General features: G+C 43.6%; 1 protein-coding gene across 1 annotated transcript in view; it reads right to left on the reverse strand.

Moving 5' to 3' along the window:
• PTPRG (protein tyrosine phosphatase receptor type G) overlaps positions 1 to 25901 on the reverse strand; it is a 342342-nt gene that overhangs the window by 103397 nt on the left and 213044 nt on the right. The window contains exon 7 of the mRNA XM_085300014.1: positions 8851 to 8917. Coding sequence (XP_085156140.1) covers positions 8851 to 8917 — 67 coding nt within the window. The remainder of the gene's footprint in view (positions 1 to 8850; positions 8918 to 25901) is intronic.

A 25901-nucleotide genomic window follows, 5' to 3' on the forward strand; every position in this document is an offset into this window, starting at 1 on the left:
AAACCCATTCCATGAAAAACCTGGAGCAYGGAGTATCCCTGTACCCCTTTATCAAAGGATGACAGGAGAGCAAAGCCCATTTTATACTTTCAAGGATTTTTATGCCATATGCTGACAATATTATATTTTAATAATTAATTGTTCATCAAAGGAAAAGATGAAGAACAGGGATGCTAAATTCAAAGTTATTCAAATTGCAAAAATGAATAATGCATGACTTTTATATTAAATACACACTGTATTAAGTAGTCTACATTTCATCCAACTCTGTCTTTCATTTTTAAACATTTTGAACTACAATATGAATAATCAACCAAGGGAAGCTTATTTAGACAGAGAAATACCTTATCTGAATGTGAACTGGAAGTATCCGACTATGATTAAATTTCAGTTATCAATTACGGAGGGTTTTTTTCCTAAGCGTTTGGAAAGTCATAGTTGGCTTTGAAAGAGAATATTTCTTGAGAAAAAAGTAGCTTTGCTAATATACAGTTTAAGTAGGGCAGGGTGTACCCTATCTAATTTTTCATGGCTACAAGCAATGTTGTAAGTTTTCATTAATGAATTTCAAAGATTAAAATAAAAAATACATATAATTGGATTAAAATGACTATTAAAATAGATGATAATCAATTGATTACGCTTTAATAACCTAGTAGTTCTGAAAACAGTTCATTCATTTGTATCACTTCCATCTAGATGCATGGCACAGAGTTTTAGAAACTGAAGTGTCAAACGGATCTTTATGTGAAGCTTAAACACAAAGTGGCTTAAATATTCAGGAGTCTACCTCCCATCTCCTTCAAGATCATATAGAAACAGTAAATGCAAAGAGGTTGTGCTCCTGAGAGCTTGAGCTGCTTCTGAAAAGGGGACTTTAAAGTCACATAATTACTTTTAAAATTTTGATCTTAAGTAAAAATTGCTTATTATTCTTGGTAAATCTGTTAGAACCATTTACAAGCTAGGTGACAGCATTCACTGAATATGCTAGATATATATGTTTATATAYGCATACGTATATGTATATAGAGATGTAATCCCTATTATATGGGAAAGAACAAGGCTGGCAAAAACCACGCARCCTTTCCTCCCTGTTTTCTAGGGCCAGCTCGTTCTCATGCCTGGCACTGGCCTGGTTGTGTCCAGAAGACTGAGAACAGACACAGCAGGGTGAGGAGCGGGGAGAAACAACGCCTGGGCAGCGCTGGGAACTACGCAATCCACCGCGTCGGGAGAATTAAAACAAATAACAAGACACTACTYTGCTGACAGGTCCTGCGAAGACAACTGGGAGACAACAGAAAAGCAATGAAGTGCACCAGTGAAAACGTGTGCGCGCCTGCAGACAGCTGTGAACTGCCCCAGCGAATACTCCAAGCTGCCCCAGGAGCCACTTACTAGCCCCTGTGCCGCCTACCAGTGCCCCACATCTGTGGTCCCTCCTGCTGCTCCTTGTCCAGCTCCCTTTCCCGTACCACAATACGGACGTGTGCCCGAGCAGAAAAACAAGCAAGCACAAAATCGGAGCCACAGAGATTGGAGCTACCGACAGACCGTCGAAGCAGAAAGCGTTCTTCTGAGAAAGCGTCAAGAAACCTGTTTCTGTGGCCACCGCATCCAGGCAAWGCACAAAGGAGGCACCTGAACGTCCACTGAAGTGCATCACCARTGCAGCACGGCCAGTTTTACTGACTAAACATGCTTCTTTGTTTAAAGCACCAAGGTCTGTAAAAAACATTCGCTCTAACGATTTTCAAACACAAAATTAACAAGAAGCACCAATTCGTTGTTGACAATTAAAAAAAACAAATGTGATATTTGAACTACTGACCGTTCTTCAGCATAAAAGGACAATATAGTATTTGTGACTCTTACAGTCACAAAAAAGAGAATTAACATAGCCAGTTGGTAACACATTTGACCTTCTGTTGCAACAGTCATGTCCATCACTTGATCTTTCTTCTATAATAGCATTGTGAAAGGTTATTGGGGAAATTGGAAGGAAAACACATGAGCAAACAGCATGTTCTAGTTCCATGTTTATCTGCAAGCCAACATGAAAACTTGCATTACATTCTCTATTTTTAGACTAATACTGTAGGAAACATCTATTTCTATGGCATATGCAAACTCCCTTTTGCAAACTGAGGTGTAGAAACAGAACATAAAAATGTAAGACTAAACTACTTAAGACAGTACTGGATGAACAAGTATCTTTCAACAGCTTCCAAAATTCGACTTGCCTCTCAGACAAAAAAATTATCTTTATTTTTTTCAATTCCTTATTATCAGCTACCTTATAATAATGGTCAGTATCAGTTGAATGTTCAACTTCAAGGACCGATTTGCTAAAAATAAATTATGGTAACATGCTGAATAAAGATAGCACTGTATTTTATCCCTATCACTGGAGGGTAAGAGGGTTCTTGAGATATGCAGGTAAACAGCATCACAACTATCTGTGATCAAAACCCTTCTCAAATCTACCAGAAGCTTGGACTAGAGATCACAAGAAAATAACTAGATGCCAAGTCCATTTATATCTCATGAAATKTTTTGGGACTTTCATCATGCTTTTCTGCAGGAAAAGAGGAACTTGGCTGGATTGAAAACAGTATCTTAAAATGAGCTTATTTCCAAAATTAACGTATGTGCAATGCCTGATAGGTGGAAACGCTACCCAGCTACACTTTGAATAACTGAAATCTGCAATACCAATATGAAGAGCTTTGAAAGTCTCCCAAATTTGTTAAACAATGTTACTGCCAATTTTGTTTTCACAATGAGCCAAGTCACTCTAAAGCTTCTGCATTCAAATATTTAAAAACAAACACGCAAAAATAATCAAAAGGATACCATGCCGCACAGCCGCTGAGCCAGAACTTCCCAGATAAAGCAGGCTGCACACCAGAGAGGAATCAGATTCACTGTAGTGATTTTAAAGATGCAATTACAAATATTATATGTTATTTTAACTAAAAAGATGTTCAAATGAGTACTTGCTGTGTAAATCCAGCATGAAGAGTGGTTTTTGACAGTCCTCTGTATGCAGTGTAATTCAGGTCATTCGTTGTGTAATTATTACTCTCATTTTATTTATTTATTTTTTTTTAAGACCGGAGCCTCTGCTGAGCGATGTAAGGCGCTGCAAGGGCACAGAAAGCACTGCATGGTGCGGAGGAAGGGAATGAGATAATAACACGGTCCTTACGCGGGGAGTCTGCAGTCTAATTTAATCTGARACAACCAGCGAGTGGTACAAAGAGCAGGAGGAAAGAGAAGAAAGGCAAGTTTTCCAAGMGAGAAGAATTTGAGTTGAAAATTTGCATACCAGGTGTCTCTTTCAAGCTCAATTTTTCTCCCTCCCTCTCTTGAAACAGTTTAAGGGGAAAAAGGCTCTACTTGGGTGGGGGAAGAAGGAGGGCTTAATCCTTTATAAAGTAGTAAAAAAAATAATTGTGAGCTTTCAGTGTTTAAATAGTGCTGATGCTGGGCTTGGCAGAGCAGGCTGCTGCCCTTCTGGACCGGGATGTAAAATCTACCCGGAGGTGGAGGAACGTGTGGAGAYGAGGCTGGAGGGACAAGGAAACCGCGGGGAGCTGCCGAGGAAATAAAGAACGGGCACCAGCGACAGGAAAAATAAATTGAGGCAAGGAGTTTGGAGGGAAGGAGGATCCCTCGAAAGAGCTGGGATGACGGGACCGGCAGGGTGACGCGCGGCAGAAACATCGGGGCCAGCGCACGGCTCCAGSTTCGCAGACCTCACCACCCCTCTCTGCTCAGCGCTCAGCCACCAAACCCACCGGCACCTTCCCCCAAGGAGCTTTGCTCACATTCACAAGCTACCTAAATTCAGTCATTTCTTAACTGTGGAGTTCTCACCTTTGCAATCATCTTTTTTTGTTAGTTTAACTTAAGCTTTTCTGTGCAGTACGTTAATTATATGTCAGCTTGCTGGTCTGTACCTAGCCACGACCAGCACCGCTTTCTGCAGAAGAGCCAAGTGAAGGACCAGAGATTTCTAACACATCCATCACTTACCCTTTTAAACATCGCAGACCCCCGGCAGCTAGGCACAGAGCTGCCCTATATAAAGGTGTGAACTTATCACCTCTGCTTGCATCTTCATTCCCCACCTCCCGCCTCCTCCCCTTTGCTCCGTAGTGATCATGTCCTGGCCCCTTTCGCACTGCTACTCTGCCTGTGAACACGAGAACAGAGCAGAAAACAAAAGAATATATCCAGATCACCCCGAGGAAAAAAAAATAAAGAAAATGCTCTTCCACGTTTCATTCTTGGCTTAACATCGTGCTGCTCTCCCTTTCTTGCTCTTCCTTGATCCAAATTGGGCTTTTGCTTTCTTCAAAGTTTTACTTTAAAAGACAAGGTCCCACGACGGTACATCTCACCCTCACCCCTTCTCCACCACCTTTCTTCTCTACAACCCCTCGATATGTGTTGCAGAAAGCAAACAGCTTGTCAGGTGGTGTTATGGTTCAAGTTAAAAACAAAAGAAAAAAACTGTCATGCTGTTAATGGTGTTTTCTTGTTATTATGCCTTCTGGTGTGATAGATCCACAGGGTAACTAACACTGTCTGGATTGCTTCCTTTTTAGTGCTGATTTATTTTAACAGGTTACTCACTGCCTTTTTGCCTAGGACAACTGTAGAGATGTGCAACATATTTATTCTCTATCCTTTTCGCTGCTAGAGCAACTCTTTTCCCACTGTATTTCGGCACCATCTCCCCAGCAGCCCTGACATGCTAGTGGTCACCACCAATTTGTTGGTACACCTCTCCCATCTCTAGGGAGACTCTGCTCCATGCTGAGCTTAAGCTGTGGCTCTTTAATAATACAAAGGCAGAAAAAAAAGGCAAGACATTTTCCAAACTCCCTTTCTGAATAAGCAAAAGTTCCGCTGTTTCTCTCACTCCACTCCACGTTAGCAAACAAGCAACAGATGCAAGTGATTCACTTTGTACCGAAGCTTTTGATCTGGCTGCACTTTGATTTTCAGACTCGGTTTTGACAAGGAAGGGAACGAGAGCCCCATTTTTGTGACATTAATAGCAGCTTCTCTGCAGTGGTAATTTATTTGTGCTTTACTGATAACTTTCTGCTGATCAGTGGAGATTCCTGGTGACAGACGCAGAGAACAGGACAGAGCAGTAAATCAGGGCTTGCCGTCGCTGCAAAACATTTTACACGAGCCCAGGCTGTTGCGGGCTGCTGTTCCTTTGGATAATTTCTTTGCCAGCACGGCAAACCAGGACTGCAAGGAGCACACATGCACCCACATTTGGGAGAGGGAAAATGCYGCAGAGTCACCAACACCAGGTGTCCACTTCAGGGGAGAGAACGTCATTTCAGACACTGGCATCAGGGAAAGGGACTGTTATTTTAATGCCTTTCAGGCACCTAGTAAGACCAAGGGAAAACCATCCCTAGGAGGCCTAYATAAAAAACAGTGCTAGAAAGGGCAATCAGACAGCAGAGGTGGGGAAAAGCAATGTTTTYCTGCAATAGCTCCCTCTTGCTAGGTGTTCCTCTGAGATCTTGCCGAAGAATACGGCGGGACAAAAGCTTTCATAGCCATTTGAATGCAAATCAGCTGTAAAAGGCCTAACTTGGTATTTAGGCTCCCGCAAGGGCACACTTTTTTTCCAGAGTCCTGGGAGCCTCCTCCGCACGTGCAGGACAGGACCGGCTAGTTCGGGTGCYGAGCTCCCCAGTACTCGCGGTGGCACCAAAGCGGAGGCAGAAGAAGCCAATCTGCGGCGCCACGACAAGGCGCCTGTACGATGTGCTGCAAGGGCGGGTGCTGGGATTTGGGACCATCGACCTGCGATGTGAACATAGAGSTCGGCAGGAAGATGCGGGGCAAACCCAAAAGCATCATCGCTGCTCCACAGCGTTGTTAGGATGTTTGGCACACCACTGGTTTTCCTTCCAGCTGAGAAATTTCAGATGGTTTCTCTTGTAAAATTAAGCTTACTGTAACATTAAGATTCCAGAAAATTAGTCCTGGAGATGAGGAAATAGAGCGAATTCTGAGTAGCTACTAAGCCTGTATTGATTTTTATGCACATGTTTCTCTATCATTGTTACTAAGCTGGTGAYACTGTGAAGGGCACAATTACTTATGTTCCATCAAATTAGTGAGTAATTCAAATCCCTGACGAAATCTCAAGCAAAAATTGCTTTCCCTGCCACAAAAAAGTCTTTCTGACATTTAAATTGTTCACTTACCCCGGAAGAGTATTTAAAAAAGATAGAAGTTCAGAAAAAATAGAAAGATATGCAAGAAAAAGGAAAAACTGCATCACCACTCATCAATACCATCCCTATATGTAACTGAGAATTAACTAAGTTAGGAAACTCTGCAGGTTGGAGGGAGAGAGACAGAAAAAAAACAAGGAAATGTTATTTAGTAGGCACGTTGGGATGAGGAAAACAGGAGGAGTGGAGTCCAGGGGCYGGTGGTCTCTCCAGCAAGCAGAGGATTTACAAACACGGTCTGCTTTAAGCGCAACGTGGCCATCTCAGCATTACGCGTTCCTGATTTTTACATTATAGGTGTGTGCCTCTGTACTGTGAAGAGTATCTACAAACAACGTGAGCATGGAAATACCACAAAATGCAGAGAGAGTTAAGGTTTCCATTTTGCCCGTCTCCATCTTCTTTTCTCGGGCCCCTGCTTGACCCTAGTGCAACATGCTCCTCTCCCTTCCCTCCCTCCCGACCACACCGTCCAAAAGCCACAAGACTTTTCCACTGAATTTCAGCCAAAAGTCCGCRCTCCCTTGGCATCCCACTCAAACGGATGGCAGGAAGGGCCTTTTCAGACAAATCTGTAAAACYGCGCTCACACTAGATGCAAGCAAATTACATCAAGAAAAGAAATGAGGGTGTCTGCAATAAAAGCTCACATCTTTACTATTATCCTACACAGTAACATTAAAAAAGAGAAATGATATTAGAATTTTTCACTGAAATGTTCCATCAATATTTAAGCTAAAGGAAACAATTTCTTTGAACAACTACTTTGTAGGAGGAAATTCCCTTATTTAACTCACCAAAAAAAGCTGTAGAAAAGGCCTTTAATCAGGCTCTTTGAAACAGGAAGGAAAGCAAGATTTTCCTTTTTTTCTTCCTTAATGTTTTTAAAAGGAAACAAGCTATTGAAATATATCGAGCCATTTCCTTTACTTGAAACACTAGCAGCCTTCTGTGCATTGTGAGCGAAAYAAAAATAAACGCCTTTTATCCACCCAGATTTCGCTGTGGGTAGGCAGCTCCAAGGCGGMCTAATCATTATATGGTCAGGGAATCACAACCTCGGGATCGTGTCACATCCTCCCCAAACAATTATTTTGGGGAACKGGATAATCTTACTAGGCACCGGGGTGATTACGCGCTTGCGGCTATTTCAGCTGCGGCAGTGAGGAGCAAGAAAGGGAGCAGAAAAAAAAAAGGACGGGTTGGAGAAGACACCGCAGACCTTGCAGGGGGTAGAGAGTCTCGAAATAGAARGCAGGTGGAAAACAAACCTAAAAAAATATTTTGAACCAGTTAAATGGCAGCTTGACTTCAGTGTCAAATTACTCAACCACTGAAAAATCCTTGCAGCCCCGCTCGTCCTCGCTTTATTTTTGCTAGCCTGTTCTGTTACCCAGTGGGAGCCAKATAATAACACCTATTTTTGCAGAAAACATCATAGCTTTTCGGCACAGTGTGTTGTTTTTATTTCACAGCAGAACACTGCAATTTATAAACAGCAAAACCTATAGAAAATTCTCTAAACGAAGGACTTTATGGCATGTTATCATTTAACCCCTATTTTTCACTTTCTTTGGATTTATTGGTGTTCCWAGCTGCAATGTTAAATGGCTCTGAAAGTACCGTAATTAATCCAAAATCCTATTTGTTTTAATCTAACACTGTCAACTAGTTCTAGGTTTGCACTGAAGAGAAAAAAAAATGTTTGTTAAGCTCTACAGCTCTAACTAATGTCTAAAGACAATCCTCTGAAAAGGTGCAAAGATGTTTTATCACAGCACTATAGATGGGACGGAGATTTATTACAGCACCTAACACCATTCCAGCAGATACCTTTTGAATTATAATGAGATTWTTAAAACTTTACAAATCATTATATTAAAACCTGACAGGAGTACTCTTGGAACTGAAGCGTCTTGATGTCATTGCTAATGATGCATTACCCATGATAAGGTTTCAGGAAGATTCCTAACTAAAAACTGGTTATAAAAATATAAAATATATTAATATTTATTTCAGTACCCGCTATAAGTTCAAGGATAATAGGTTTATATGCATCAGAACAGCCAAATGATCATATTTATGTCAGCATTAGAAAGATGTTCATCTGCTGCACAGTTTAATTAATTTTCACAGATAGTTAATTTTCTGTTTCATTATCAGCTCCCTAAATTTGAAAGACAAATAATTTATAAACAAATAGGAAACTTCAGAGAGGAGTATTTTTAGAGCAAACAGAAGACAGATAGCAGGAGCGAAGCATCTGCGCCGCCTTTCGAAGTACTAATATGAATGATATATCGCACCAGGTTTTGATGGATAACTTACGCAGTCTAGAGCACTGACCGAGAAGAAACAAATTGTTTACCGTTAACCCCAACCCATTTTCAGGTAACAAATGACTCTGCTCTTTACCAATCAAATAACGCCTTTAATGCCCTTAAACATCAGCGCGTGAGGAACGTACGGGCTCACCGCGTCCTTCCGGGGGTGACCCCCTCCCCGAAGGACGATATTCCAGCCCTTTCCCCTTCCCAGCAAGACGGAAGCGTAAGCGGCTACTCACCGTGATGTACGACGCCCTTCAACCCATGGATAACGGGATCCAGCGCGGGATTGTCCCTCTGACTGACCTACGTGCAAAGGACACGGGATCGGTTACATCCGTTCCGGCATCAGGCAGAACAGTCTCAGTTTAATCTTCTAAGGGGACGGGGAGGGAGAAAACAAACCAAAACACCCCCAGACCCCASGGTTATCTAACAAGCTGCCTAGTTCTCACATTTACGCTGGCTCTCCACCAAACGCCAAAGATTCACGGCGCGACAAAACACCGCAGGCACGGTTAAAACAGGATTCGCTAAAACCTCCGCGGCGGTATCACCGCCKCAAAGCCTGGAAGGAAAGCGCTGATTTTCCCCCAGCCCCTCCGGCCTTCCCCGAGGAGAAGCGCCGCAATAAAGAGAAGGGGCCGTGCAACGGCCCGTCCCCAGCCAGCACCGCGAGAAACCCGGGGCTGCCACGGAAATCGGGACAGCTGGGCCCCCGTCGCCCGCAGCGCAACGCGACCTCGCCATCTCTTCGCTGGTCGTATTTTTAACTACATTTAATCTAGCGCCGTTTGGACAAGAAAGGGGAGAAGAGCTGTGGGAGAAGATCTAGAAGAAGCCCCTGATTTTGGWGGGTGCCGTTGCCCCCCTGCCAGACCGAAAGCCGGCCTCGCCGAGCAGGTCTGCCGGCGGCCGCAGCCGAGAGGGGACCGGCCGCAGAGACGTCCTGCGGGAAGTCCTAACCCTCCTCTTCCCCACGCGCAGCAAATTAAACCCAGCACTTGCGTCGCTCACCTGCAACACGGCCAACTCATACCAACTCCAACCCATAACGCCGGCCAACTCATACCAACTCCAACCCATACTGCCTCTTTGTTTTTCTTATTTTTWAAAAAAACCTTTTTCTCCTTCTGAGCTGTCGAAGGAATAACTCACAAATTTCCATGGACGTGCTCTGTTATTTAAGACATCCCCACCAAAAAGCAGCAGCGCCACAGCAGAGCCCGCCGCCAGCGCTCCATCGCGCCTGGCCGCCGCGGGATCCCTGCCGCCCGCCGTTGATTAACCAACGGCTGAGACCGTCCCYGCCGCGTCGGTGATCTCTCGCTGCTATTTCTGCAAGCTCCGTGATTCAAAACCCCGTTTCCGCAGTGAAGTGATGCTACCGTTTTTGGGCGGGCTTCTCCAGCCAACCGCTTACTTGCTGGGTTTGCCTAGCGGCCTCGCTTCATCTTAAAAGTTGCGGAATTCAGGGGGGAAAAAATAAGACTGAGTTAAGGGTAATCTCAGCCGCGGTTCTTGATAACGTGTGCTGGTTTCTGTGTTGTTCATCAATTACAACACTCCTTCAGAAGCCTTTTCCTTTCCCGAGAAACTTTTACGGAAAGAGGGGGCAAAAAAAGAAACAGGAGCAGAAATGGCGCACTACTATAAAAGTCACAAATACTCACACAACCTACCAGAGGAGAAAACTGGAATCCAACGGCCCACGTCCCACAGGCACAACGTGCACGTGCCTCCTGCCTTGCTTCTTCCCCATTATTAATAGAGGAATCTCACTACTTTTTAAGCCAACTGCATTGAAATACTATTTTTTTTCTGTTTATTTCTCTTTTAATCTTTGAACTACTGTGCTGTGCTCAGGTTACATCTTCACACTCTTCTAGAGAGAAAAAAAAGAAAGGAAGGGTTGTTTTGGTGTTTTAAGCGGAAACGAAAAATCCTTTTTCTCATCACAGTAGTCCAGGAATTGCAACCAGGTAGGGCAAGCTCTGCAATAAAGGTATGGAAGTGGCAACAGCAGCTTTGAAATACATACAGCTTAGATGTTTCTGGCAATATTATTGTTATTAGGCCTGAAGGCTGAAAGATCTTTGAAGCATGAACTTTTATAGGCCCAATGGGGTGCTCTGAACACTTTGGGCTCTGTATAAATAATAAGCACACTACACTGAGCCCAATGACCCACTTTGTAGGTTCTGCCTGGCTTCTGGCAAATCAACAGCAAACACTTTAAAAAATGCAGAGCTGTTTGAGGACATGTTCCTGCATCTTTTCCATTTATTTASGTTTCTCCAAGTCATAGATACCACTAAAAAAAAAATCATTAAACAGCTACTAGCGATTTAGTACATGACTGTAAGAAAACTTGCACTGGACTTGAACAGCGCTTTATTTGTTGTAATTTAACCACAAGTTGTGGAGAGTTTTATTTTGTTAGCTCTGTTTTTATTTCTCATGACAGCTACAATCAGTTTTAAGAAAGTAAATAGATGAAAAGAATCATAAAGGTTAAAAACCTTCCTTTTGGGATTTTCTGTCAGGGTAGATCAATTCTTAACCTACCAGCCTTGGCAGTGCCCCTTCAATGCACCGAGGTGCTGTATCTCTTCTAGATCCAGCTAAGCAAGCGTTTTGATAACGCGTTCTGCAAATGTGTCGTGTTCTTCAATACCATGAAATCAAGAGACATGTTCTGTCTTTGGAGGTAGCGAAAGAAATGTGCTGTGCATCTGTAGTCACATATCCTCCAAGGGCAGCAAGAGTGGGATCTCATGTTTCTCTAAAACCCACATGTGAACAAGTAGCACTTGGGGAGATTTCTGTTCAGTCCTGACTGGGATACAGTCTTATTTTCGCTCCAAATGTTTTCCTTCTTTCTCTTTACACTCTCACACTGTTTTCCCGTATCTCAGTATGCCCATTTCAGGATCTTGGCAAGAGCACAAGAAAAGTGCCCCAAAGTTTTCTCATTTTGTGCAATGGTTCTGGCTTCAGAGAAAAACTTTTATCTTTTTTTTTTCAAGTTCTTAAAAAAAAAAAAGAAAAATCCATCCATGAATTTACTCTCTGTTTTTCTGCACTTGTCTGTATGCTTTTTCTGTCTGTTCATAGACAAGAGAAGGTTTCTGAAACCTAAAATGTCAAGTCCTATTGCTATTGCTGTATGCCTCTGGTTTAACTGGCCTAGAGCTACTGTGCTGGTGCAGATCAGAGATTCACCCGCACAAGAATCCTGTCTCTGACAACAGCTGATACTTAAAAGAAGCGGGGGGAAGAAGGGAAGGAAAAAAAAAAAGGACAGCATCTCTAGAAAACTAAGCGTCCTTCTGACCTCCTTTATGATTTTATGTCATAAAGCTTGAGGTTATAGCCCTCTACAAACTGTTTTTCTCTGTTTTGTTATATAATCTGTATTATAGTAGTATATTTTTTTTATCTTACAAATACATCCTAAAGGGCAGTGGCGATGAATTCTTCAGACTGACACCTCGGCTGCAGAGCTAGAGGAAGCCGACGCATCTGCAACCGGCCTGCGACACCTCGGCTTCACCTAGCAAGCCGGCTGTGAGAGCTGAGCAAGGCTTTTCTTCCCCCATGAGAAGACCTCAATGCGTTTCCCCTCCTGTTTCGAGAGGCTACCATGGAAGAAACATCACGAATGAAGACTTTTCTAGCACAAGGAGAGGGCTCTTTGCTGCGAGGATTAATGAAAGAGAGGGAAATCATCATCCTCAAATTGCCCTAAAAATACTTGCAGAAGCACCACCACCAGTGTTGCTCCCTGAAGAAGATGCATTCACTCAAGTCTGACTAACTCCATAGAGGTCTGCAGCAACCTGGATAAATAATGCTTGAGAGCATCATTTATAATTGAACGATGCCTGTAATCCTCTTTGTCAGAAACAAATAGGTAACTATCATGCTAAGAGCAAGGGAAAAACAAACATAGGAATATCATTATGTTCGCATGCTAACAGAGCTCTCACCGTAGCGTAAGTACAGGATGAAGGCGATATGAGCAAGCAAAATCTCTTTGCTTGCCCTAAGTGCCTTTGGCGTGTGCACCCACTACTGAAGGCACTCAATCTGGGCTTGACTTTAATGCAACAAATAAAAGAAGCATCTTGCAACGTAGCAAAAGGTCATGCCCAAGCGACCCCACTCTGCCCCACAAATGGAGGCGTTCTTCAAGCAAAGTCACGGTGGAAACCTTTACCCTGGACAGGCTGCACTTAGTTACAGCTCCCACTTCGACTGCCAGGACCGGGAGTTGATTCATGCCTCAGTTAGCAGCGAGGTTGATCAGTCACGAGCTTATCGACAGCAGTGTTAACACCTTTCAGCAGCGCAACCTGCTGTCACCCTGCTCCGAAGGGCTGTTCCTACAGCCCTGCCCTCGGAGCCGCCAGGGCAGCAGGCCGGCCGGGGAGTCAGGCACCTTCCCAGGAAAACGCTATTAACGCATTGATGTATAGATGTTATTAATGCTTTAAATTCCAAAAGAGGAACGTTCCAGGGATATGCGGAGCAGGAGCGTGACAGGAGGACGGACAACACCATAGCCGCGCAGATCACGCTAGCGCAAGCATCACAGCGCAGCACGTAAAGACAGACTTTACAGGGCAAGGTGTTATTTACTCTATGGGGAGCCCCGGTGCTACAGCGTTACTGAGCTCAGCACGGCCTAATGAGTTAAAAGATCGGTTCACGTTCTCTGCCGTTCATTATACGTTAAGTAGCAGAAGCTCTCTGCACATCTGATTATTTTACAGAACAAACCCGGAGCTTCTCGAAGCCTCTGAATTTTACAAAAACCAGCAGAACTGAAAAGTGTCATATCGCCTGCTACAATTTAAACCATATGCTAAGATCATACAAGCAAATCATGGCTGGTCTTCCTACGGGAAAATGTTTTATAAAGCACAACAAAAAAAATCCCAGGCAAAACCTTTTGACTCCCCTAATGGACAAACTGTATTCAAATTTGAGTTTTTAATGATTTTTCTATGAAAAACAATAAATAGTAACAAAACAGCTGGGGAAGCCCCAAATAAACACCGAGGCAGCAAGAAGGGCCACGCAGCTACATCAGGTTTATGTCTAAGGGCCCAGTCTAGAGGGTAAGACTCCCCCCGTTCTCCTGTTCCCCTTTCCTCTGGGCAGTTTCTCCAAAAAAACAGGTTTTCCTCCCACCAACCAAGACGACAGTGGCTGGGGGCAGTACCACAAAGCTCTTGAAGGATCACTGGTAACAGTCACTTTGCTAGAAGCAGGTGAATAATAACAGCTTTCCTTTTTAAAAAATATGCTTAAATAGGTCTGCTGTATTGAAGAAAAGGGTGTGGGAAAAAAAGAATAGAAGAAAAACCGTCTATCCTGAGTGATATGAAAAACAAATTTCTCCCTCATTTCCACCTAAAAAAAATTCTGGCATTTAGACTTATTAAACTGTCATAAATTTGCAGCAACTGCTTTCAAGCTCATTAAATGGGCTCACAGACAGTACTGCAAAGCATCTCAAAACCAAGGAGAATGCCATAGTTGGCTATATTGAAAGGCAAAATGACATGCATTTTGTGCAAGTGAGAGGAAAATGAATGGCAACAATTTTGTGATACACTACCTGAGCCTTTCCCCTCAGAATAGTGATATAATTTACTTTTCTCTCCCACTGCAACATTTGTCCCTTGACTTGGAAACTAAATCTTCAATCTATCAAGCCTTACCCATCTGCTAAGTAAAATGGCCAAGACAATCTGCATGCCTTGAATTCGATATAGCCAGCTGCTCCTGGAGAGCTGTGGCATTAACATCCAGAGACCATCCTCTCGCGCTGCAAAGGCCGGTGTCTGCCAAGGATGAATGACTACRTACTTAACCGCGGCAGCTGAAGCCGGTGACAATGGCTGACACGGAGAGATGCCAATGTGTCAAACTCTACTTTCAATTACAATGGTGAAAGTCAGGGGTAATATTCCCCCAGGTGCCTGACTGCAGCTCCATTCAGTTTGTGGTACGATCTACAGCTCGCCAGCCAAACGCTCGTCTCTGAAACCTCTGTGCAAACAAATAACAACGGAAAAAAAAAAAACCTATTATACATTAACTAGGTTACAGAGATTAAATTGTCCTGTAGGATTTCAGGACAATCAACGTGGTTAAACAGTTTATTCTCTTATCGGTCCAATACTGTTGGACAGATGCCAGTCCTGTATCTCTATGGGAAAGGACTTAATTTTTACTGTTTCAGAACAGAAATTTAAAGAACCTCAGTAACGCAAACGTTTTGCCACACGTTAATATATCTTTTAACATCATAGCAACAGGATTTCAAAAATTTCAAGAGAATCGCATTCAAAGGAAACATACTTTTCCAGCAAAGGGTAAGTATTTGGCATATTGCTGGTGAAACTGTTCGCATTTGTGTCTTTGGGGCCAAATTATATCAGAGCTAACAGCTCAAGTAGCTCCTACCTCTAACACTTCTGAAAACTCATACTTTAACCCTGCGCTGGTCTGCAGCAGCAGGAAAGGACACACGTCTCGGCTTTGCAGCAGGTGCTCTGTGACTCTGCGCAATGTCCACTGCCTCCCCTCTCTCCTCTCCTTTTTGAAGTCTGCATGCTTAAATCTGATTGAGGATAAATATTTCATATCTGAACCATTTCTGAATATGAAAGGAAGTGAAAGATTAGAGCTGGATCTGGAATGTGGACAAACAGATATGGAAGGTTTACGGAAGCAAATATTCATTCTGAGTTTTTCAGGAGAGCTGAAGGGTATGAATGGATTCAAAATACAGTAGGGTATATTTGTTTGGACCCTTTCAGCAGAGCTAAAGGCTATGATGGCTACTGGTCAGTACTGCAGCACACTGACTTATCTGTGTAGTCAAGAAAATGCCTACAGAGCTCCCAACACAATGATAAGCTAGATCTGGTGCCCTAAGTTTTTCACCTTCACAAGCACCAAATGATCCAAGAATGATATATTTCTCTTCCTCCACAGATGAGGTTTCCTTCCATCCTCCCCATATATGCTATAATTGCACATCTCCCATAAGACTTGATGCAAAAGGACAAATCTGGCCAAGAGCCTGCAGCTTCACAGAGGTGAGCTGGGAAACAGAAAGCATTTGCTGTGTAATAAATGCACTGCCCCAAGTAAGTATCTTGCAAAATACATTTGTAAGGGAAAACGAGGAACGGCAACAGCCCCCTTAATACTTCAAGTTGCTGCTCATGCGTAAAATCAGAGAGGAAAAACAGGTACCTAGGCAAAATGCGACACCGAACCTTATGCTGGCACATGCACTATTTCACACAGATACTGCTATGACCTTTGAGTTTAAAAAAAAACGTGTGTTAATGCTGAGTTTGCCTTTGCCTATGGCAACTGGTTTCAGGTTCAGTGATTTGAAGGAAAATTCTGTTTAGTTAAATCCGGGTTTTGTCTTTCAGGTGTTAATAATCCTGCTGCGAATGAAAAAATACTGAAGTCACAGAGGTGCATGTTCCTAGATATCTCATTCACTATGTTGTTTGAAAAGAAGGGGAAAAAAAGTTAATGAGTCTTCCAGTGATTATTTTAAATAGAATAATGGGTGTGCATTGATCCTTCTAGCTAATTCCACTTTGAATGATACATCATTCTGACTGAAAGCTTGCTAGTGATGTATTAACTTCATATTTCATCACAGCTTTTGGAGGGTACCTCAGTGAGATATTAACTAGCTGTGCCAAAGAGGAAGCTTTCTTTTTTTAAAAAAAAAAAAAGAAAAAAAAAGAAAATGTCCAAAATGTCCAAAAAGTTATTGAACCAAGTTTAAAGTCATGTGCCCTGGCTGCCCATCATGTCTGTGCGAGTGCGATGCAGTCACCGACTCCAATGCGACCGCAGCTCCTCTCTTCCTTGGCTCCCACCAGCCCTCGCTTGGTACCTGCTGACACTGGGCTGAGAATTAGTTACAGACACCCTGGGATGAGCAGATCAGCAACTTGCATTTTCATTAGGTGCAGCAAGGATGTTTGAAAACACTGGAAGCGTAAACAGTCAATTCTACACCACAGGCTCGCTGAAATGTTAATCTTGTAAAAAAGATCAAAGGGGACACAAAGGCTTCCTCAGAAAAACTTGCAACGCAATGAAACTCAGCACCTGAATTTTGCACTGCGACATGGAAATAACTCTAATAACTCAGCTCAGACTATTTTTGGTACATGCACATTGAGTTTCTTTGTTAGCTGATAGAAACATTGATCATGTATCGTGTTCGTGATCGGTGCATGAGGCTGAGTAATACCTCACAGCGTCCCCCCCCGCCCAGGGCACTACCTCCATTCAGCAACACAAGATTTGCAACCAGCAGCCCAAAAAGAAACAGCCAGCAATGCACTTTCCTTCCTTTTTGTCAGCTACGCATTTGCATAAACTTTGACTCACTCTGTTGATAAGGCGCCTAGTAGGGCATTCATCTCATGACAGTACTCCTGCCCTTCCAACGCACAACACAGATAATTTACTGCAAGTGAATAGCACATTAAATTAACAAATTATTGAAAGATCCTAATAAGCACACATCTGAGGAAAAACAAAAGATACCTGCAGCCCCAAAGCACACTCTGATTAAGAGCAATAGAACGTTTAAGCTACAAAGCTCAGCAGAAGACAAAAATGTAATTGCGACACAGAGGAGAGATAGCAACAGTCGCAGGCTCTCCAAGCCAGGAAAGCTTGATTGATAGACTGTACCATTCGCAGCTGCGCCAAAAAAAAAAAAAAAAAAAGGAAAGAGTAGCTGCAAGTTTATTTAAAGCAATTTTGGTGCGCTGAGCCTACTTGTTCTCCTTTGAGGAAATAACATGATTTCTTCGTAGAGCATGTAGTCTACTTATTTAAGCAGCAGTGTGCAAGATCTCTCAATCCTACCAGCAGTTCAGCTGGAAAAATGACACACCAGGGGGTAACATTTTATCAGGGATGGAGCCTATTTTATAAAAACTGCCATCAGTTATAAACTGTTCTCATATTGGGGGGGAGGGGGGCAGAAAAAAAGGACTTGAGCCTGTTTTTAGTTTCCACAATCCTCCCAATTTAGGGGAGTTTTAGGTTGAAAAAGAAAAAAACTGTTTTGACCTAAGCAGGGAAGAAAATGGTGTAATGAAAAAAATGTCAAAACCACTATAGCCAGATCATCACATGGCACCTACTCTTTGATATATAGCTTCACACACTTGCAGAGGCTAAATTCAAAATTGTGAAATAAGAACAGAAGTCAGCTTTCATTATCTTTTGCTCCTAGCATGAATTTGGTAGAAAACATGTTCAGCAACTGAGAAAAAAAGATGTGATTTTTTTTTTTTTTTTTTTGAAAATAAGGTAATGAAGTCTGGTTGCTAAAAATGAAAGTGAAATGCACTGGGCAGAACATGAAGGGTGGAAGGGAAGAGCTCAGACAGGCACCTAGGACCCCAGCATTTTGCAGGAATTTGTAATGTAATTGCTCTGGCGACACTTGCCTGGGATACAGCAGAGATTTCCAGTCTTCTTCCTCTCTTCCATTCAACATGAACAGTTTTGTCAAGAGAGACCACAACAACCAACCCTTTAAAACGGAGAGGAGTCATCTCAGCTCCCCAACATCGTTCACTCATTCTGCACCACAAGTTCTCATTTCTCCTCTCCTAGCGTTGCCCTCGGCCCGTTTCCCCACGACGGCGGCGGCTCTCTCCAGCCCGCCAAGGCAAGATGATTCAAGCCGGCATCTATGAGTCACAACCCCAGAGGAAGCAGAAATGTCAATTAAGTTACAGTCACTTCCCCGATGACAACCACACCTCAGCTCACAATTAAATTAAAAAGCCAGTGCAAACACACTGTTGTAAGATGGAATTTTTATCTCTTGATGCATCCAACTCCGATGTAGTTTGCAGGATGTTCCTTCTACCTCTGTTCTAGGTCCGGCAGGGAGGATCTGGCTACACTGAAACTCCTACAGGAGCTATAAGAAACCTCTGGGGTCTGAGGTAGCGGTGGGCTGGGGGGGTTCCTCGCCTCTAGGTGTCTTTGCACTAGGAGAACCCCATTTCAGATCAGCAGTGTTCAGGAGTTGCTTCTTGGCACAAGAGGACAGGCACGTCTGCCATCTGTGATATATTTTAGTATTTACAGTACTCTTTCGAGCAAATTCTTCCCTTTTGACATATCCTTTGTAGGTGTTCACTGCTGTAGGCAGAAAGCCCCCACTAAACCTCACAGCTTCCCCCTTCTGCCTGCACTCTCATTCCTCACAGCGCCTCCCCCTCCACCGCCCACCTGCCACCTCCACCTCGCTCCTTCCTCCCACTGCCGAGCTGCTTCTGTCTCCTCCAACGCAACGACACCCTGCTCCCACACGTCCCCATCGCCCCTCGTGTGCGCGCGGCTCTGCTGCCTGCTCTCTTCCCGCTTCTTGCTCCACTGAGGAGCTCCCTGTGCCCTTCCACCCTCACTGGGACCCCCTATACAGGCACAGGGCAGAAGGCTGGGGTCTCCCTGGCAAGTGAGCGTGATGCGGAGGGGCACCAGGAGGCACCATAGGGGTAGCATAGCCCAACTTGTCTCCCCTGCATCCCCTGTGCCCTCCTTTCTGCGCAGGATGGCACTGAAGACCACGAAGGTAAACTCTACAGACAAAACCCTGCAAGGAAAACCCAGGCAGAGGTCTCTGCTGAATCCTCCACCTTCCAAGGCTTCCTAGTTTCTTTGCTTTAAAGCATTGCTTTGGGGTAGCACAGTCACGTCTTCATATTTGTGGAAGGCCACCATGTACATTCCTCAACAAACTCTTAATGCAAAACACCAGAAAGGTTTGATGCTGCGAACAGATGCTAGACTTGCTACCAGGCCCCCAATTTGAGAGCCACTGCGCTAAAACAATACCCCAGGAATGTAAACTCTCATTTCCATCGTGGATAATACCCAGGGCCTATGAACAAGACAGATCTTGAAGAAAGAGGTAATTTTATTAGATCAAACATACACACTTCTACCAACAAAAGCTGTCTTGCATATGCCATCATGGCCACCTAACTTACCCAAGGGACCACGCAGACTTTTTTTTGCCTCCACTCCCATTAGGCCCTTGCTCAGCCTAATGTGCATCTTTGGGATTTGGTCCTGGAGTCCTCATCTAAATCTCATTTAAGCCACTGAACTACGAATGGCAGGAGGTGGCCTGCAACTTTCCCCTCGGCTGCTTCTACACTACTAAAGTTTCTGCTGCAAAAATACAGCTCAAAAACCACCCCCGTCTCACCTGGCATAACACTACACACAACGGCAAGGAGTAGATGTCAAGCTGTTTGTTTTTCTCATCATTAGAATGACCCAACAGCTCACTCAGTTCCTTACAAAGCCATTTCAACAGGTATCACGGTTTGTGCTTGGAGAAAATGGGGAAATAATTGTGCTGAAAAAAAAGCACTTAGAATACAAGTGCATTAAAAGCCTGGGAAACATTCAGTTTGTGGCAGCAGTCTCTTCCTCTTGAAATACAAAGAAATACAAAAACTAACATGACATGTATGCTTGTTTCAAGATGTTCTACATTTCAGCAGCAGCAAAGTGGATGCTATTCAATCACCGCGAGTCGGTGATGGTCTTAAAGCTGCAGAGCTCCTCAGGATGCTCTACCCTCCTCGCCTCCGCTCCTCAGGCTTCTTACAGCTTTCTGGTGCTGCTGTCAAGCATGACCCAGCCACAGACAGGGTTGTCGTGCCCCAGGTCTGGTCAGGGAGCCCTCCTCCCACGCAGGATGCAGCTTCAAAATTGCCAGAATCTCAAAATCTCAGGAGAAGATATGAGAGAAGAAATAAAATACAGCTGAACACAATTTAAAGCAAAACTTAAACTGCAGTTGAAACAAAAGGTGCTCTTTGTATAGAGCGATAGAGAAATTTCCTGCAGGTGGGAGCAGGAGTGCTCTCAGGAAGGGAATTCTTGCATCTCTCCTCTCTTTTCACACACTCTCTGAAGGTGCTTGCCAGAGAACCTGCCCATTATTTTTAGGTGCTTCCTTTCTTCTTTTAAACCCTTTCTGTTCACCCCTGGTGCTTTAACTCCTGGGTGTCCGCAGATTTAACTAGCATGCCTGAGTTGTGGGTATGGTTTCTATAACCAACGTGGTGTCTAGTCAAGTTGGACCACCTGGGCTTATTAACATGCTCTTTTGTTATTCACTTCTGGACGAATTCCTCCACTTCTCAAAACACGGCAGGATGCGTGGTCCACCACCATGGACGATGGCACCACAATCACTATCACCTGCAGCCTCCCCATGGCACTCCCCTGTCAAACACTTGAGCTGGTACGGAGGAAGCTAAAAGCTAGTGCTCAGAAGATCCTCAGAAGATTGGCAGAGAGGGGCGCAGTCACCGCTAGGTTACACAGGTAATTCTCCCCAAAGCATCTGAGGCCTGACATAGTTTGAACTGCAGATCAGCCATAATGCGTATACACGTGGAGCGCTGCACTGACAGCTGCTGTGAGGACAAGAGGGCTTCCAGAGCCATCAGCAGAAACTGCTGCAGCTTGAACGTTACGTAGCTTAATGCTGTACTGCTACACGCTCTCCATGGACTGGCCTATAACCCCAGCAGACTGCTAGGACACAGCTGCATTTGAGGCTTAGTGTACACTACGTTTGGTATGGGGCAGCAAATATTTTAGTACATGGATTGTACGGTAAGGGAGGCATAGCAAAATCCTCCAGTGTTCAGGATAAGCCCCTAGTTGTATGCTTCAGCTGCAATTCAGGTAGTAACACAGGAAGAAAGGGAATATTTCCTAAGAGGGAAGCACAGGCTGGGCTCTTATGACTTAAATGCAGCATTAAAAAAAAAATTGCTACTGACACAAGAACAGCTGACAGAGATAATCTCCGTAGCTCAGCATGAATTTATACAGCCTTTCAGCAACTCTATTAGACAGGTGTGGTAGCAGCCAGCTGTACTGCACGCATAGACAAAGTTTCTCTAAAACCTGAGTGCCCATATGGCCCTGCAGCACACCGATGCGGTGCCACCTGGCTGGGCATCACCACCCTCTCCCACCACCATCTGTCCGCTGAGAGGCATCGATACCTTCCTGAGGAGCGGCATGGAGAACGCCTAGATAATGAGAGAGTTTGGACTCAGAGATGATGGATGTCTTCATCCACAACACAGGGACCACCAAACAGATCTACCTCGAAAGGTTTAAAAGCTGGCTTTCACTTTGGTCTTTAATTCTCTGCCCAGCTTATGAGAAAAGACAAGTCTAGCCATAAGGCAGGGTGGGCCTTGTGTTATTAGGGAAGGTAAGCCTATTAGCTAAAATATGATAAATCTCTGTAGATATGCAGAACAGCAGAAGGCAACTGTTTGCTTAGCTATATCGCTGGTAATGAGTTGGCAAGGGCAGAGGACTCCAAATCAAGAGCCCAAAGTTTAATTTGACTGGTACGCACTTGGAAGAGTAAGTAACATGAGGGGTTCACCCAAGATGGGGAACTATGTGTCTGCTCATGTCTTCCACAAAATAAAACAGGATATGAAAGCATGTGTCTAAGCAGCTTAGAATACAAAATGCAGAAAAGATCTGTGAAAGATGACCGACGTAGTCTAATCATGTTTCACACAAGACTATTTCAAATTACGTTAGATACTTTTATGGGATCTAGGTATGATAAGGAAGGTTTGCCAGGTGGCTATGTAGGCAGGGGGAGAACGGAGCGAGAAAATAATTTTATGTTGGCTGCTTCTAATGCACAGGAATGCAGATAATGCCACAAAAATTGCACACAAAACACAAAGAAATACTAGCTTTGCTGTTAGGGTTACAAAGCTTTGCTTTCTAATCAACGCTTACCACACAGCCCAGAGCTTCTTTTAAATATCGATCTGTTGGCATGAGCCCGAGGGAAAATATGTATCAAAAAGGGTGATTTAATTCAATCATCCTGATTCCTGAATAACCTGATCCTATTTCTTCTAAAACCCAGAAAGTAGCAACTTCAGTGAAGCTTACAGATCAGCTAACATATTTACAGCCTTAAAATAACATGTGATACACTATAAAGTACACAGAGATCCAAAGTTAATCTGTTTCAGCAATATTCTTGCAGCAAGTAAAGATGAATTTTAAGCTGGAAAAAATCCATTTTTATCAGGAGCAAGACTGAGCTCTGTAATAACCCAGCTACTGTCTAATATGGCACATCATTTTACTTTGCTCATAAAGAACAGTTTGCCAAATCTACAGTTCGGCTTCATTTGATACAGTAGCACACCGCAAAACCAACACCTTCTTTCAGAAAGTTCTCTTTACTCTTGATAATGACTGCACTACAATGCATTTTTGATACGCAGAAGTGATCCGGTTACAATCAGCAGCTAAATACTTTTTTTGATGGTATCAACCAGGCAGCTTCTCTTTGGCTTCGCAGCCCTCCCCGAGCTGTGAAACAGTTGCAAACACTGTTGGCTCATAGCAAAAATCCTGCTCCATCTCGCAAGCCTCTGAAAACTCACTGTTCAGAGGTGCTGTGAACAGATTAAAGCAATCTTTATTTAACACAGATTTTAATTTTCTGCATGGAGTAGGATCTTGATTGGCAGTCTTGACTCTCACCTATTTCCAGTATAGCTTAATGCATACAAAAGCACACCCTACCTTCTGTGCTGCCTTTTCTTTCTTTTTTTTCTTTCTTTTTTTTAAAGGAGCTCTCTGATACAAGCATGTCTGCACTTAAAAAAAGGAGGAGATTTAACACTTCCCAGGCTGGGATCATTTAGTTCATTTCTGACTCACCACTTGAGCCAGATTAGTGTGCTTCTCAGTGAACCTCAGATGCAGAAGATGCATCTAAAAGCTACTAAAATTACATTGTAAGAGGATTCCCAGGTTTACACCCTCATCTCCGTCCTGTGAACGTGAAGATTTCTGATTTAGTTTCACGGGAGGTAAACCATCAGACACAGGGAACGCTCTGGGCAAGCTGCCATCTCGGCTGTAGAGTTATTTTGTGGGGTGATACGCCATCAGCGCTATCGGTAAAGCCATCAGCCCTACGCACTAACATCTACCTCTGTAAAAAGATATCAAGAAAAGGACCAGACTGGACTCCGACTTACTTTTGCTGCCTTTCTTTGACCACTATAAAGAAAACTACTGGTTCAGGTATCATTTCTCCCACAGCTGTCCTGCAGCACAGAAGCTGCAGATGACAAAAACCAGTAACAATTTGACCCTTCGGCAGTAACCTGCAACACCGGATTTAGAATAAATCAGGATAGATTATAATTAAATTACTGAGACAAATTTTCCTGAATATTCACCTTGCATTATGTGTAATATATAGGAATTATGCAAGAAACCATGCATATTACCGGTAATACTTGGGGTGGTGCTTATGTGGACACTTCGGCCACCAGTCCATGCCGGCACTGAAAAGGCAGCGCAGTGCCCGCTCTTTCCAACCTCTCCCTCATCCTCCCTCACACATTTTCACGCGTTTGCGCAAACTGGCAAAAATACACTGTTTTTTTTCAGTGAGATCTGTTCTGCGAGTTGGCTAGGGATGGAGAGGGCTGGGCCCACTGCTTTCCACGGCAGCGCAGGCTACGGCAGAATTAAGATGATGCCGTAACCACCTCCCTGATTGCACAAAAACCATATGGCACAATTATTTGCACTCTGTGAACCCTCAGTGATTCTCACGCCTTGCAGCAACCTATTAGCAAAAAGAAACTTTGTGAATGGAGTATCCTGGTAAACACTTCAAACAAATATATAAATTATGCATAATTGGCACACTCTTTCTACCTTAGGGATCAGTTTGAGACAAGACTAAAGAATTATGTTTTATTTGTATTAAAAATGTATCAGCTGCTGTCCGAGAAGAGTTTCTGTAACATTTGGTATGCTACTCAGGCAATTTTATCTGCATCTTCCATTGTTTATTATTGCCAATACTGGAGAAACTTGACACTGATCCATCTGAGAACTAAACAATAATTCTTTAGGCAGAACAGCTTAAATTTAATAAGAATAACTTTTCCATCTAAGCCAGAATATCTAAAGGCAAAGGAAGTCTCAATTTTACCCATCTATTTTATATATTCAGACTTTACAACCAATCTCTCTTTTATAGTACCAAGTGGAACGAGGCAATCATTTACAAATAGATTCTGAGCTCACCTTCACTTAAAATTGCCTTAACTCTAATTGGTAACCAGAAGCATACGAAGGCTACGATTTCATGGAAGGTACAAAAGAAGCAAGTAAATGCAATTTTGCAAGGACTGTACAAATCTGGGGCAGTATCCCGCACGACAGTGCCGCATGTGGACTGGAAAGCTGCAGTTTCCTAGTGGAAAATGTTGGATTTCATCCCCTCTGTCCCATGAATGTAAACATATATGCCTGCTTAGATCTCTTGAGAAAGGAAGGGTGTATGAGTCTTGGCTGGCTACATGGGACGATCTTTGATGAAAGATAAGTGAAATTAAATTTCAAAAAGGTCTGGTGAGACAGACAAACAGACATCAGTGATGATCCCAGACCCCAGGCAGAAGGTTGTACTGGGGGAGAGAACAGGGAGCTCCTCGGAGGACAACGTGGCCACATTTGGGAGAGAGGAGAACAGAAAGGAGAGAAACATACAGCTTTACCCCTCCTTTGATTCTGCGACCACAACCAATTCTAGTAAAACTCTCCAAAGACTTGGAGAGCAAAAATAGCTGCGTTATTTTATTGTTAGAGTATATATAATATTTATATTCCTGTTACTAGATCATATATCTGCACATATATTTGTATTATGTTATGGTTTATATATATTATATGTGTGTGTGTGTGTGTGTGTGTATAAATTCCTTTTATTTAATAACGTTCTCTCTCACTTAAAAACGAAAAGTTCAGGTGGAAATGCACCACCTTGGGAACCTGCAAGAAGGATGGGCACAAAGCAGTCGTTGCAAAGACGAAAGAAAGGCCCTCGCAGCAAGGAAATCCGGCCACGTTCGACGACTGCTCTGCGCTCCAAGGGTTTGGGGTCCGGCGCAGGGCCGGCGCCGGGCGAGGGCTGGGGACGCCACCCAGCAGAGCCCAGAGCCACCCAGAGCCGTCGGCCCCAGCAGCGAGGCACCGGCGCAGCGCCCCAGTGAGCAAGACGCAACAAGAGCTGCTGATGTTAGCGAACTGATTTGTTTTTTCATCTAATGGTTATAATCAGCATACTTTCTGAGTATCAACCTTCCCGAAC

This window comes from Rhea americana, unplaced genomic scaffold, assembly GCF_003343005.1.
Source record: "Rhea americana isolate MKP2758 unplaced genomic scaffold, rheAme1 scaffold_16, whole genome shotgun sequence".
NCBI classification, from domain to species: domain Eukaryota; kingdom Metazoa; phylum Chordata; class Aves; order Rheiformes; family Rheidae; genus Rhea; species Rhea americana.